This window comes from Myxocyprinus asiaticus, chromosome 4 (genome assembly GCF_019703515.2).
Source record: "Myxocyprinus asiaticus isolate MX2 ecotype Aquarium Trade chromosome 4, UBuf_Myxa_2, whole genome shotgun sequence".
NCBI classification, from domain to species: Eukaryota; Metazoa; Chordata; class Actinopteri; order Cypriniformes; family Catostomidae; genus Myxocyprinus; species Myxocyprinus asiaticus.
This window is the reverse complement of record NC_059347.1, coordinates 19,292,758-19,308,510: the sequence shown is the minus strand read 5'-3', so window position 1 is coordinate 19,308,510 and position 15,753 is coordinate 19,292,758. Positions and strand designations below refer to the sequence as shown.

General features: G+C 39.5%; 1 protein-coding gene across 2 annotated transcripts; it reads left to right on the top strand.

The window, feature by feature from the left end:
- The first annotated feature begins 8,609 nt into the window (after positions 1-8,609).
- LOC127439795 (G-protein-signaling modulator 1-like) lies at positions 8,610-13,124 on the top strand. Of its 2 annotated transcripts, none has more exons than XM_051696006.1 (3): positions 8,610-8,750; positions 9,583-9,961; positions 12,272-13,124. In XM_051696006.1, the coding sequence occupies exons 2-3, from the start codon at positions 9,650-9,652 to the stop codon at positions 12,455-12,457; spliced, it is 498 nt and encodes a 165-aa protein (XP_051551966.1). In that variant the 5' UTR covers positions 8,610-8,750; positions 9,583-9,649; the 3' UTR covers positions 12,458-13,124. The 2 variants fall into 2 exon arrangements, with proteins under 2 accessions (XP_051551966.1, XP_051551965.1); XM_051696005.1 differs by having other exon boundaries at positions 8,610-8,898.
- Positions 13,125-15,753: the final 2,629 nt, after the last annotated feature.

The window sequence follows — 15,753 nt, the reverse complement described above, 5'->3', positions numbered from 1 at the left end:
CAATGGGAACCCATGGTGCACAGGTGGTGGCATCCTGTTTGCAGTCATGCTGGGTGTTTCAGTAAACGTGTTCCTGCCCTTACAGAGTGCCCAATTTAATATTTGCACATGAATCCAAATGTTCACATAGAAAGCCAAAGAAATTTCCTGTCACATCAACATGAAGGATGCACTACCAATAGATATTGCCTTTAATGCATTTATTTGTGATGCTCTGACACACATGCTGTAGCAAACATTACCTATGTTGGCAGGTAAATTTGCATCCACAAATGAAGATTTTGTGTAAGTCTATGTAATGCTAAATGGAGAGTGATAACCCTGAATGGACAGGTATGGTTCAGTGGGTCTGTTAACAAAAGTTGATGGATTTTCCTATCTGACAGAGCATTTCCCTAATGGAGAGTTGAAAAGCTTCTGGCAGTGCATTTAAACAGAAAGATTTGTTTTCTCTCTCCAGTGCTGTGTCTAAAGACTGTAAAGGCCTTGATGGCTTAATAGGGCATCAGAAGATGGTGCATTTTGTATTTGCAGGTCTCACATGGCTCATGTAGTGCTTTTGAGAAATTATCTTAAATTTCCAAAGAGTGTATTTGCATAGTTGACATGACAATGAAAGCTTTAAAAAAAAACAAAAAAAAAAACAAGATTTTAGATTATAAGTTATGTAAATGTGTGTATGTATTTTGGTGTATATGGTGTATTTGGTCACCATTTTTCTTAATTTTTTCACCATTTTGAATCATTTTATTGCATTCACTAGTTCATTTTAAATGGTCCTATGGTGACAAATATGAGCGTAAGGTATAACTATTCCATGTAGTCTCTCAACTTAATATGATCATAACAACTGCATGTAAAAAAAATAGCAAAATAGAGTATGTTATGTCTTACCATATGTCAACCTGCCAAGAGAATTTCTTCTATCTATTTACATGTGTCCTTATACAAAATCTCATTTTTCACCAGTTTCATGATCAGTCAGTTGTCTCAGCCTCAGTCCGTGCAATAACCGTCTGATGGATATTGCACTCAAAACTGGAAAATGCTTTCTATCTCTTTTAAGCAGCAATCCAATTGACAGGTTTGATGGACCTTCGGTGAGTAAAAGCACGCAGAACATTTTATCATTCTGCCTGGAAACTGAGTTGTGTTCACAATGTTCTGGGTTGATACAACGAGTACTTTTAAGGATGAAACAATCACTGGATTTTCCAAAGTTTTCCAGGTTAGTGACATCAAATCTTTAGAAGATATTCAGAGTTTTGTTTGAGGCCCGTTGTAGCAAGTAAAGTGGATATCCACAAGCAGAACTTTACATTTAGCTTTGTTTTCTTTATGTCTGTGAAATAGTCTGTGCTGTGGTTTTGTGTCCTGTGTGTAGACTCTCTACACATTTTCCATTATTTTTATGTGCGTTTATGTGCAACCACTCACAAGACTGTTGCGCCATTAATGTTTTTTTTTTTTTAAAGCTATACTATGTAACTTTTGGCCTTATAGCGGTTGAAGCATAAAACTGCATGTTCCTTGGTGTCATGTTTAAATGTGTTTTTGTTCATGTTTTTTGTTCATGTCTTTTATTTTTTTAGTTTAGTTCCTGTTTTATAGTCATGTGTTCATGTCATGTGATTTCCTGTTCCCTCACATGATCCTGTTATGTGTTTCCCCTGTTCATGTGTCTTGTTTTCATTGGTTCATTGTTTTATTATCTTGTTATTAATTTGGTCTTGTGATTGGTTGTCATTGTCATGTGTTTGCCCATGTCCTTGTATTTAAGCCCTCATGTTTTCCATTGTCTTTTGTCAGGTATTGTTTGGTGTAACGTCGTGTCATTGTTCTTTCATGTCATGTCATGTCATGTCATGTCATGTCATGTCATGTCATGTCATGTCATGTCATGTCAAGTCAAGTCAAGTCAAATCAGGTCAAGTCAATTCGTTTATGTCTGTTTTGTTTTCACACTGGATTTATGGTTTTTGGATAGCACTTTGTAAATAAATTGCACTTGGGCTCTCACTACATCATCGTCTTCGTCTGCCTGTTACTGCTAGCAAACATTACAGAATACTTGACCTACTATGAACCCAGCAGTTCAGCTCCTGCGCCTACGTCAGGGTAATCGTCCCTGGATGATTATGTCGAGGAGTTTTGTGGACTTTGCTACATTGTGGACTTTAAAGATATTGCCCTCAAGGACTATTTCCATTCTGGGCTAAATGAGCCGGTCTCCTCCATGATGCTTGATGGTCGGATTACCCTCAATCTGGCTCAATACATGGATTTAGCTCCACAACTGAGTGGTTCATCTTTCACTGTAGGAGTGGCTGATGAGGAACTATGCACTCCTACATTGACTGCCATGTCAGAGCCGTCCACCATCATGGTTGCAGAGCCAGGGTCCCACGTCATGGTCGCCGAGCCAGAGTGCCATGTCATGGTCGCAGAGCTTGCACCACCTTCTGCCCCGGATCCTGAGTCTACTCCATGCCATGTCACAGCCACGCCTGAGTCTGCTCCATGCTATGTCACAGCCACGCCTGAATCTGCTCCATGCCATGTCACAGCCAAGCTTCAGTCTGCTCCATTCCATGTCACAGGCTTGCCTCTGGTCTACGAGCCAACACTCACATCTGCCACGGTCCACGAGCCAACACCCACACCTGCCACGGCCAACACCCACGCCTGCCACAGCTAACAAACCAGCGTTGCAAGGCTCGTCTGATCCAGAGCCAGCATTGCAAGCCTCGTCCATCTCAGAGCCAGCTCTCACTGCGCTATTAGAGCTGGAGTTGGTTCCCTCTATTGTGTCCACCCTGAGTTCTCCTAATCAGCCGGTTCCCCCCCCAAGTCACCGGCTCGACCATCGCCCCCTGTGACATCTCAGACAAGGGGAACTTTCAACCCTCTGACTCTGCCTAGACCTTCCGAGCCCTGGGCTCCACCTTGGCCCTTTGGATCCCTCGACATCACCTCAGCTCTACGTTCCCTCAGCTCCACCGTGGTCCTCTAGCTTATCGGCTTCACCGGGGTTCCTCGTCCCTTCAGCTCCTCCTTGGTCTGTCGGTCACCTGGCTCCACCTTGGCTCTCCGATCCTCCGGCTGTGCCTTGGCTCTCCGATCCTTCGGCTCCACTGGGGACCTCCATCCCTATGGCTCCACCTTAGTCCTCAGCCCCACCGGCTCCGCCTCAGTCTTCCAATCCCCCAGCTCCGCCTTGGTCCTCGAACCTCTGGCGCTGCCTTGGTCCTCCGAGCCTATTGTTTGTTTGTGTTTTGGCATTGGGAGCTGCCCCTTGTGGGGGGCATATGTCATGTTTAAATGTGTTTTTGTTTATGTTTTGTGTTCATGTCTTTTATTTTTTAGGTTAGTTCCTGTTTTATAGTCATGTGTTCATGTCATGTGATTTCCTGTTCCCTCATGTGAGCCTGTCTGTTTTTCCCCTGTTCATGTGTCTTGTTTTCATTGGATCTTTGTTTGATTATCTTGTTATTAGTTTGGTCTTGTGATTGGTTATCATTGTCATGTGTTTGCCCATGTCCTTGTAACATCATGTCATTGTTCTTTCATGTTAAGTCAAGTCAAGTCTAGTTGTTTATGTCTGTTTTGTTTTCACGTTGGATTTATGGTTTTTGGATAGCACTTTGTAAATAAACTGCATTTGGGTTCTCACTACGTCATCATCTTCGTCTGCCTGTTACTGCTAGCAAACGTTACACTTGCGGAGGAACACTTCACAACAGTTGTGATTCGGCACTGCTCTTCTGTCGGATGGATCTGATGGTTTGAGCGATCACTCAGAGATTACCTGCAGAGCGGAGTCATGACGAGCTATTTTCATGTTGATATTATGTTATTCGCTTTAACATTTATAACTGATATTTACTTTGAGGAAGATAAACAACATTCTTAATTATATTTTAATATGATTATTAAAGTGTTTTATCCACTACACAATACACATTAGTGTTTGCATTGTACTACACATATCAATTTAAGAGGTGAAACTCGTGAAATGGCTGATATGACTTCAGTTGACGACATTTTATGTTACAGTCAACAGCCTCAGTGGGGAATGTGAGTGAACATAATACTACAATAGTAGGTCTATGCACTGCAGACAATAACACTGTATATAAATAATGAGTATATGCTTTATTGAACATGAAAATAATTCACAGAAATATGCAATATTACAATTAAAGAATGTTTAATCATTTATTTGGAAGTAAAGTAACAACAGAGAGTTGGTTACAAGCTAAACAAATTAATATACAGTACATTACTGTTCTATGAAATCGGTACATTCTAAACAACTTGAGATGAGCATGCATTCATGGGGATCTGCTTAATGGAAAAAAATGGCAAGGTCTGAACACTTATTTCTCCAAAAATACTTTATTGGCTTACACTTGCTTGCATTGTTTAGACCATCAGGTCTTCATCAGGCAAAAGATAAATAAATAAATAACAATAATAATCTTTCAACTTGTGCATTTCTTTGACTGAGGTAAAAAAAAGTTTAAGAAAACAGTGGCACACACATAGTTAGAGACACACACTTTGGGAATCTTGAAACTTCAGCAATTTTATAAAATGCTCAGAAGTCATGAATATTAGTAAACAGAAACTTCACTGCAAAAAAAAAAAAAAAGAAACTTATAAACACATCACGATCAGTACACATTTGAATCATTAGAGCATAACAACCTTAGGCTACCAGAGAACATACGCAAGCATTATAGCATGTAAACAACTTCACCAAACAGTTAAAAATCCATGAGGAGAGTGATTTCATGCCACTGCTGAACAGCTGTTGCACTCGCTTCCTGCTTCTCCAACACTCGCATGAGTTGTGCCAGGGCCGGACCTTCTTTCTGAACTTACGGACATGACGTTAACATGCAAGGACGAATGACGTATGCCTGTGATTTTGTGCCAAATCCATCCCGACAGCTCTATATAAAAATCTCTTTTGTAGACGTACCGTAGTGAATCAGGGTAAGGCAAAAACATGGTTTGGAAGACAGGTTGTTGGTGTACTTTCTCATTCATTACATTTTGTTCATTTCTAACAAAACAAATCTTAGTCTAGCTTTAAGTAACCTCGTTCCTAAATTGTATGCAGTCAAAACCAACTGTGTGTAACGTGTGCTGGCTGCTGGCAATGATGATGTAGACGAAGATGATGAGAACCCAAGTGCAGTTTTAATTACAGAACGTGAAATCCAAAAACCCTAACTAAATATAAACATGAACATGGCTTGACTAAAAACTTAACTTGACAAAAACTTGACTTGACAATAAACGTGGCCTGACATAAACTTCTACACTCATCACATTCAATACTTGACCACTAGACAATGAAAACATGAGGGCTTAAATACAAGACATGGGAGAACATAAACCAATGAACAAACAGAACTGATAACAAGCTAATTAAACAATAACCCAATGAAAACATGACACAAGAACATGGAGGGAAAACAGAAATCACATGACAAGGGAAACAGGAACACATGACATGAACCAGGAACTAGAATTTCAAAATAAGACATGAATCAACAAAATACACCTGACATATCCATCCCACTAAGGGGTGGCTCCTGACACCCCAACACATAAACAAAACACGTAAAACACGACATAAATTCAAAGTTCTGTAGGGAGCTGGGGGGGGGGTGTCTTGAGGTGTGGGGCGTGGCATGGCAAGAAAGGGCGAGGGGCATGGGACCAAGGCAAAGTCCGTGGGGGGTGGAGCCATGAGAGGCTCGAGGGGCGGAGCCATGGAACATGGTGCCCGGAGAGTAGCCAAAGACTCGAAGGGCCAGGGTGGAGCCAATGGCAGGGAGGACCAAGGCGGTGCTGGAGGCTCGGAGGAGCAAGGCGGAGCTGAGGGATCGGAAGACTGAGGTGGAGCCGGTGGGAATGAGGACCAAGATGAAGCCGTAGGGAAGGAGGTCCCCGGTGAAGCTGACAGATCGGAGGGACGAGGCGCAGCCAGAGGATCGGAGAGCCAAAGCGGAGCCAGGTGACCGACAGACCAAGGAGGAGCCGGAGGGACGAGGGACCCCGGCACAGCCGACAGGCTGAAGGACCGTAGTGGAGCCGAGGGAACGCCGAGATGAGGTAATGTCGAGGGACCGACAGGCCAAGGCGAAGTCCAGGGCTTGGAGGGTCCAGGCGGGATCGGAGGGCCGAAAGTTCCCCTTGCCTGCTCAGGAGAACTAAGGGTGGGTATAAGGGTGGGAACCATCTCCAGGTCCCACTGCTCAGGTGTTGCTGTGACATGGCATGGAGCAGGCTGAGGCGTTGCGGTGACGTGGCATGGAGCAGGCTGAGGCGTTGCTGTGATGTGGCATGGAGCAGGCTGAGGCGTTGCTGTGACATGGAACTCTGGCTCGGCGGCGGCCGTGACGTGGAACTCTGGCTCGGCATCCGCCTCCCCCACAGTGAACGGGGAACCGATGAACCATAGGGCGAGGTCGATATATTGAGCCAGGCTGAGGGAACTGCGACCGCCAGGCATCAAAAAAGAAATGGACTCATTCAGACCAAATCTAAAACAGTCTTTGAGGGCAACCTCATTAAAGTCCACCTGGCTGGCTAGACCGCAGAAGTCCTCAACATAGTCCTCCAGGGGGCGATTCCCCTGACGTAGGTGCAGAAGTAAAACTGCTGGGTTCATGGTTGGGTCAAGTATTCTGTAACGTTGTTGGCTGCTGACAATGATGGCAATGATGAAGACGATGATGAGATGAAGAACCCAAGTGCAGTTTATTTACAAACGTGAACCAGTAACCCTAACTACAAAACATGAACATGGACTAGACTTGACTACGGCTTGACTACGGCTTGACTACGGCTTGACTACGGCTTGACTACGGCTTGACTACGGCTTGACTACGGCTTGACTAACACATACCATCACATTCAATACTAGACAACTACACAATGAAAACATGAGGGTTTAAATACAAGACATGGGAGAACATAAACCAATGAACAAACAGAACTGATAACAAGCTAATTAAACAATAACCCAATGAAAACATGACACAAGAACATGGAGGGAAAACAGAAATCACATGACAAGGGAAACAGGAACACATGACATGAACCAGGAACTAGAATTTCAAAATAAAAGACATGAATCAACAAAATACACCTGACACTGTGATTGATTGCTTTACATGTCAGGTAGACATTTCTTCCTGTCTAAGTGGGAAATTCTTGGCCAATTCTATAGACAAAACCTATCCCGTTTTAGTCAAAGATCTGGCTATGCGAGACTAATACCATCCAAGCTCATTACAACAACACACCCCTTGCTGGTCCACCTGAATCATTCATGCAAACCATTAATATATCCACAGTGCTGCTGTCCATCTCAACCTCTAGAAATGTCTTTCTAATTTTGAGGTTATTTCTAAGTTTTGAACTTAAAACCTTAACTTCTTGCTGATGTAATTAATGTCAATATAGGGGAGACCGGGGCTAGTTTTCACACTTTTTACTCCAGTGTATATTTCTCGTTGTAGGATTACTTTTGAAAATCAATTTCTTTATAAACACAAACCTTAAAGTTTTAGCCTCAAAAAGTTATTGTACAACTTGCTTTAAAAAATTTAACAACTTGCCCCGAACTGAAATGTACTAAAAATAAATACATTTTTTGCCTGAATGTTTGCCAGTCTGTGCTTTCATTGTCTTCACAGTGTATCCAACAACTATAGTAAATATATGATGATATTATATATGTCAATATATCATGTAGTAAATAAAAATATATAAATATATTAAAAAGAAAAAATGAATTACTGTATATAAAAAGTATATATGATGAATTTTAGTTTGGATGATAAATTCACACACACAAAAACATTGAACTAGGTATTTGAAACCAACATATTAGATGATTTCTGAATGTCACTGTATAACTTTAATACTCCTGCTGCTGTACTGATGTGTACTGCACATGTATTGTGGTAAGAACTAAAGATCTGGAGTACTGCACTAGCAGCTGCCTGCTGGTTGGCACATGGAACATTCCCTCCGGGGAATTCTAAATGGAGTGGCATTCATCCATTCATTTCAGCCAAAGGGCCCAAAAGGCCAACAGTATGTTCCTTTGGTTCATTCCAGTCTTATTGGTTATTGCCTCCTCCTTATGGTTGCTTCCAAGCAACCCCCTCCTCCTTATGCTCTGTTAACAGTGTCTCAGCATCGCTTACAAGAAAGACATGAAAACGTCAGGTATAACAACAATATTGGCAACTGTATGCTAGTATAACTGTGCTCCAGTTTTCCTGACTGTGGAAAGAGAGAGGCAACTGATCCCCCAGGAGGCAATGAATGGGACTCAACAATGCAGGAATGCAACCCAGTGTGTGTATATGTGCCAGACAGTGTGTGTATGTTTGTGTGTTTTTGTTGGTGTGTTTATGTCTTTGTGTGAGTGAACAACGGGAGTGAGATTTGGAAGCCGGTTTCCAGTTCCTATGGCAACCCAAAACACCCCCCACCCCCCAACACACACACACACACACACACTCTCTCCCTTTCTCTCTGTCTAAAACAGACAGCCCAGCACACATGAAAGCTGGGTGTGGAAGATAGGGAAGTCATTCACATTGTTGATGGAATATAAGCCATTTTTCCTTGAATTTATTTTGTTTTTATGCTAGAGAAGATTTGCAAGCTGGACACCACCTGTTCATTATCACACGTTTCAATCTTGGGAGAGAAAGGTCTGTTTATCATTTCTGCAAAGAAAATAATTTAGTGCCAGAGGATGTGGCAGTTGCTGTATGGCTGGTTTCAGATGAGGTCCCAGAGAGCGCCTTTGTGAACTTTATTTGTTTTTGGATTCTTTTTTTTTTTTTAAAGGATTAAACTGTAAGTCATTTCAAAACTTTGTCATGTCTGAAATATGTCATGTTTAAATGATGCATTTATGATGAAACTATATGAAAGGTTTTCTGTGATGTTACAATATTATAATTATGTTTTAAAAGCTTCTTGTATTCAGTTTTATATATATATATATATATATATATATATATATATATATATATATATATGTTTTTATTTATTATTGTTATTTTTAAAGGGAGCAAATGGTTGTAAATGCTGTTTTTAATTCAAATTGTTTGCAGGACTACAACTTACGCATCATGCCAGCTCTAAATAAGTTATTATCACAGTTCACATGTTGGCAAGTAAACTTTTCAGGTTCACAGAAGCCAGCGTGCATTAACAATACAACCAAACATTTATGCATTATCAGAATATAATACGTTTATAATAACCTTAATGAGGACAGAATATATTTATTTAATTTTGGGAATGAGAAAACACAGTTTTCGCATATGACTTGATTATTAACAATCTAACTGAAATGGTTACTAACACTTTCCCCATGCTTTTCAGCTAATTTTCATCTGATCTGTGATTTTCAAGGTTGTCACTTGTGTGAGATTGGCTACCATGTGCTTTTGTCACAAACGAGGCATCATGACAAGCAAATTCATGAATTGACAAAAGAATGTATTAAATTTGCTCTGTATTCTTTTTTTAAAGGTGAGGCCCAGTCACCTCTAATGAGGTCTGCCCTTTCACTGTGCTCAGAGACCCCACATGCAGCGGCATGGAGAACCGGTGCTGCAAACACCCTCAACAACCCAATGCCCAGGCCCAAGAGGCCTCACCCGGGTCACTGTCCTCCATGCCTGAGTCCACTTTACTGTCTGGAGCTTCCTCCCTCATCTCCCTTACCCAGACTGAGGAGTTTTTTGACCTGATAGCCAGTTCCCAGAGCCGCAGACTGGATGACCAGAGAGCCAGTATAGGGGATCGCCTGGGCATCAGAATAGCACAGAACAATTTGGGACAGTTGTGTGAAGCATGTAGTCCACAGGAACCTAGTGATGAGTTCTTCAACATGCTAATAAAATATCAGGTAACCCAATAAAATATAAAATCATAAATGAGGGATTAACACTTTAAGGGAAAGTTCATCTAAAACTGGAAGTTCTGTCAACATTAAACTTGTATGACTTTCTTTCCTCCATGGAGATGTAAGGCAAAATGTTAGCCTCAGTCACCATTCACTTTCATTGCATCTTTTTTTCCAGAAAATAAAAGTAAATGGAGAATTATTATTTTTGGGTTATCTATCCCTTTAAACAACGCTTAGCCTAAATTCAGCAGTCTCAAATGCAGGGGCGGATCTAGACATTTTTTATTGTATGGCATACAGACTATGAAGGGTGGCAGCACTAAAGCAAGCACCCATGCGGAGTTCTTATGGATTGAGGTACCAAGCTACATTGCAACAAGTACTAGTTCATTAACTGAAGTCACTATCAAATTATAAATGTCCATGAATTTGTGATAGAACTGCATTTTCAGAGCAACCACAGAGCAAACATCTTGATACTAATTTGCCAACATTAAAAAATATATATATTTTTGTATAATAAAAAATAAGTAACAATATATCTCCAAAGCACCAAGACATTGTCTATTAAACACATCAACAAATTATAAATGTTCCTATGCTTCACATATAGAACCGGCAATCTGGACTAAATGTCACCACCTTTGTTAAGTGTACACATGGATATAAAATGCATGCATATCCCATGTTATTCTGCTAATAAAGTCCTGTAGGCCTATCACCTTTGTAACAGCTGGAATAATCCATTTGAAAGTGAATATTAAGACAAAGTTAGGTCTAAATAAAAATAAACTGTACAGAAAATTGTACTGTGGGGGGCAGTGCTGCAAAACTAATTAATTAATTAATTAATTATTATGCTATGCACATTAAAAGATTCTTTTAAATGACCTGTTTTGATCAACAGTCATTCTTAATGTCCGATTCAAGCACCCAAATAAATATTTCACATAATATGGTAATTTCATTTCTACATCTGCCACTATCAGTCTTGGGATTTTGTTAATCAGTAGATGAGTACATAGATCAGCACTTTGATTAAGAACATGACTGGTTGATCTAGTGGTAACCTTTAGCCTTTAGTTTTTAGAGGTTTTGGATTCTAATTCACCCAAATATAACTTTTTATTTTAATAAAACAAGATTGCATCTGTACGTCAGTGAATGGGTGTTACACTTTAAAAATATAATGCAATAAAAGATGCGGGGAGACGAGAAACACAGACATATTTATTGACAGTTCTGTATATGAAAAACATCAAACTCTGAAATTCAGACAGCAACAACCACAAACTCTCCGCACCAGCAGCGGGAACCCGGAATGCACCTAAGTGCTCTTGAACGAGATGACACAGTTCACAAACAACGGTCTCCCATCACACAACCCAGCCATGAAACACTCAGTTTATATATGGAAGGAAACACACTGCACACCGGTGCGCCCCATCAACAATCAGCTCACCTGTTTACCCCATACCTGAGAGTGATTAAGAGAGAGAAAGAGAAAAAGACAACACACACACTACATACACACAAACAATACGGCCAAGAAAGCCATCACAGTGGGGGACACAGAAAAGATCACAAAACTGCTGACACTAAACGACACTGATAACAGCCGCAACAAACAATTATCATAACATTCAAAATAAAACATTCCAGCGCCGGATCGCCAGTCAAAACACACACAGATGAAATAGAAACTCCTACTCAAGAATTGGAGATGTTTCATCTGGATAATACACATACCTGATGAAAGCTATTTTAAAAAGTGGTGAGGACACTTCTTACCCGTCTCAACCCACATCTGACAACGATGTATCTAATAATCAGTCAGTGAATACTTGGAAACAACTGAGAATTTTTCATTTTAGACGTATTTGTCCATGTGGTCTTTGTTGTTGAGCAAATAAGCTCATCAACCCACAAGAGCCCAAACACTGTACATGCACTGCAATTGTAGGTAGGCAATTGGTCGATGCTGTGACTGGTTGCTGCTCGGTGAGAGTTTAGGCAGTTTGACATGAATAAACCCCTACACAATGTCAAAATCAACGATAATATACTTAAATTTGTATTTAATACATTTGGATACTTATGCTGGGGTGGCAGATGGGTGGCAATGCTTTTTCTTAGGGTGGCATTTGCCACCCCATGCCACCACAGTAGATCCGCCCCTGCTCAAATGCCCATTAACTCATCATGAAAGCAGGGTTTCTTTGTCATTCTCTTTATTATTTTGGATCATTATCAATTTAAAGGGACCTGACTGCATGAACCTTTTACCATATTACATCTCTTCCTCCCCAGTCCTCCAGAATCAATGCTCAGAGATGCTCTTTGCCTCCAGCACCAGACCCAGATGAAGACTTCTTTAGCCTAATTCAGAGAGTGCAATCCAAACGGATGGATGAACAACGGGTTTCTTTTCACTCTGATAAAAAGGATGAAACAGACTTAAATCACAAGTCCAAAACCTTTGAGGACTCAGGCTAGAGACTGCTCATTCTGATGTGACCTCCACAAAGTGCTTCAGAAATCCCCAACAGGACTCTCTGGCTGCTCATTTTAGGAGATCTTCAGAGGTTTGGGCTAGGGGGTAGTAATTTAGGACACTAGCAAAATTATTTCATGTTGATTTATTTCATATTTTTGCAGTCAAATTACACAGAGGTGATCGTAAAACCTGATGTCATTCAGAGGGAATGGAAACTCACCTGTTTGCTGGAGCATATTTGTTCCAATAATTGTTATTTTACAAAGGTGGTTGTGCAGATTTCAAGGAAAACAACACCATGGAAAATTATTAACATACTGAGGCCTTTGAAAGGTAATAGTACTAACTGCTGTCACACAACACGATATAGATCGGTGTGACAAACAACTGTTCTGCATAATTTAGAAGCAAGTGGAAAGTATGTTTCAGCACCCTGAATATGAATTTGCTGATTCCCAGCAGATAGAAGCAAATGCATTTGACATGACACTGGATTTCCATGGCTGGGATCAGTTCATCTAGTTCTGCTGATAAGTAATATGAACTAAATACTAATAGTAACAGATTCCCATAAAGATGTAAAGTTTAATCCATCTGTAGCATTAAAATTGTGAATATATATATATATATATATATATATTGTCTGTGAAAAGTGGATAAAGTCATTTTAAGGTGCACTGTTTTACATGGCTTTTTGTTTCAAGTGATGTTTTAGTAGGTATGATTTCAGTATGTCTTTACATTGTTTTTTCAATGGACATAGTGTGATCAGTGCCCTTATGTTCCATGGTAACCGTAGCTTCCCCCAACATACCGTATTTACTACATTTATTGTTACTGCTGGAATTTCCATCAAACGGTGTAAGGGGCCGTTCAGACCAAATGCATTCATGCGCTAAAAAAAAAAAAGAAGCTAAATCGCAATGCATAGTCATCCACAGTTTTCATGACTAACCATGGTCCTCATGCCGCTGGACTGCTTTCTGGTTTCGGCCCCATCAGAAGCAATGTGAAAACTAAAGGAGCAATCCAGATGGAGAACAACAACCATTTTAAGTGTAACTTTGGAGTAAAAATGAGTTCATGCTCAACATGTACAGCTGTTAGCTGCCATGACTTATAACAACTCGAAGTAGTAAATTATATCAGCATGAGGCACGTGCAGAGGGGGTGGCTCTAGAGACTCGAGCCCCTGCCATTTTTCTGAGGTGCCCCTAAAATGCCACCCAAAATGAAAGTTTGCACACCTAAATTAAATTACTTTTTTTTTTTTTTACACTTAACAATAGTATTTAGGGCTGTAAAATACATCAATATTATATTGAAATGTCGATGCATCGATTACGGAATGTAAAAATCAATTATAATGACTATAATAATACCCAAATGAGTTACAGAGGCCATCTCAGATTACACACGCACTCTCGCAACATGCGTGACTGAGGAAACAAAGCACACTTTAAATTAAGAACATTTAGTTCCGATTTCTGCCTCGTTCATAATTGCACACGTCTCTATACAGTAAGCAAAATAAGTTAATTGTTGTTCTTTTCTTCGGCAATTGCAATTCATTATGCATATTGTGAAATATTTGGAGAATACACTTGGTAACATAGGCGATACTGTACTGCGCCGATACTCGCCATCATTTTTTGTCCTTAACGTGTTACACGCCATTAAGTTTTTATTCTGTGTGCCTGCTTGGCTTAAAGATCAGACTTTTTATTTATATTTCAATTATTGCACTGATTCTTGAGATAAGGGACAAAACATGTCGTACATGAAAAAGTCCTCTTTATATTAAAAAACAAGAAATTCAGAATAATAAAAATACTGAAAAAGTTAAATCTAAAGGAAATGTGTATAGTCAGGGCATTCATTTTTTTTATTTATTTATTTTTTTTTTAATGCATGCACTATACTTGGAAGCACATGTAACTTCTCCTGTCCTCAGCAACAGGTCACAATATTAAACTGCCAAACAAAGTGTTTAAAAATGCAATTCATATAAATATCAAATGAAAGGTAGGGATTTGTAAGATATCAAGAAATACATAAAGTAAACTTTAAATTATATATATATATATATATATATATATATATATCAAAAACTGCCTATCAAAGTTATGTCCTCACTTTGCATCAACAGATATTTTTATAATCCTGAATAAATCAGACAATATCATGATCAGCTATAAGTCTGAGTACCCCTTTCCCACTTCCTGCTCATAGTGGATGCAACAGTAGGACACATGGTCTGGTAAGTTTAATTTTTATTTTTTTATTTTTAACAAAAACAATGTTTAAGTCTCTGAGGTCACAGCTTCAATGCGTCAACACCGTCACCCCATTGTGATAATTTCGGCTCAATAATTAACGTAACAACAATGAGTGAATGTAAACTAAACTCAATTTGTTTTTCTTTTTTTTTCTATTCCTTTCTTTTTAAGGGGCCGTTTACACGACAATGTTTTCAACTAAAAACGGAAAACTTTTTATGCGTTTTGGCTGTTCATTTACATGACAATGGCGTTTTGGGGCCTGAAAACTCAAACTTTTGAAAACGGGTTTCAAAGTGCAAGTTTTTGAAAACGATGCCGTTATCGTCTCCGTGTAAACATACAAAAACGCGAATTTGTGAAAACGATGACGTCATGCGCACGAGTATTACGTGTTATATAAAGAATGATGGATTGATAGGCATAAATTTGAGATGTATAATTATCAGTATGAATACTGGTATCTGTGCAAATAAAAATAATCAACTATTTATTCATTTGGAGTGTTTTGTATGGAGTATGAACATTGTACAGTAGGTAGAACCTACAATTTGAAAATCTTGAAATTAATGTATGGGTTCAGATGGGAAAAATGTATTTGTATTTTAAATATTATTTATTTATTTACTTAATTTTATTTGATGTACCTTTACCCTGCAATTCATTCACCCACCACTTATGTATATAGCCTATAGTCAGAGATGCGATGCCATGTACAATATTCAATGATATGCTTAGAATATGAAAACATGAGGCAGTGAAAATGCATGTTAGATCCAGTGTACACGAGTCCTCTCTCTCCGTCAGAAGATATCCATATATCAGAGTTCTGTCTGATATCCAAAACCAGTCAACATCAACAGCTTGTTATGTTAACTTACTCTCCTACCAGCCCAAGAGTCAGCAGGGGGGATACAGAAGGCAGGAGATGAAGTGATTCAAAATATTTATGAATAAAAAATACTTAAATTATTAAGCATACTTTATTTTCATACATTAACAGGCCTACCTATACA

Coding starts and splice junctions, on each gene's coding strand:
- LOC127439795 (XM_051696006.1), top strand. CDS start 9,650: ATGGAGAACCGGTGCTGCAAACACCCTCAACAACCCAATGCCCAGGCC. Junction 9,962..12,271: donor ACATGCTAATAAAATATCAG/GTAACCCAATAA, acceptor CTTCCTCCCCAG/TCCTCCAGAATCAATGCTCA.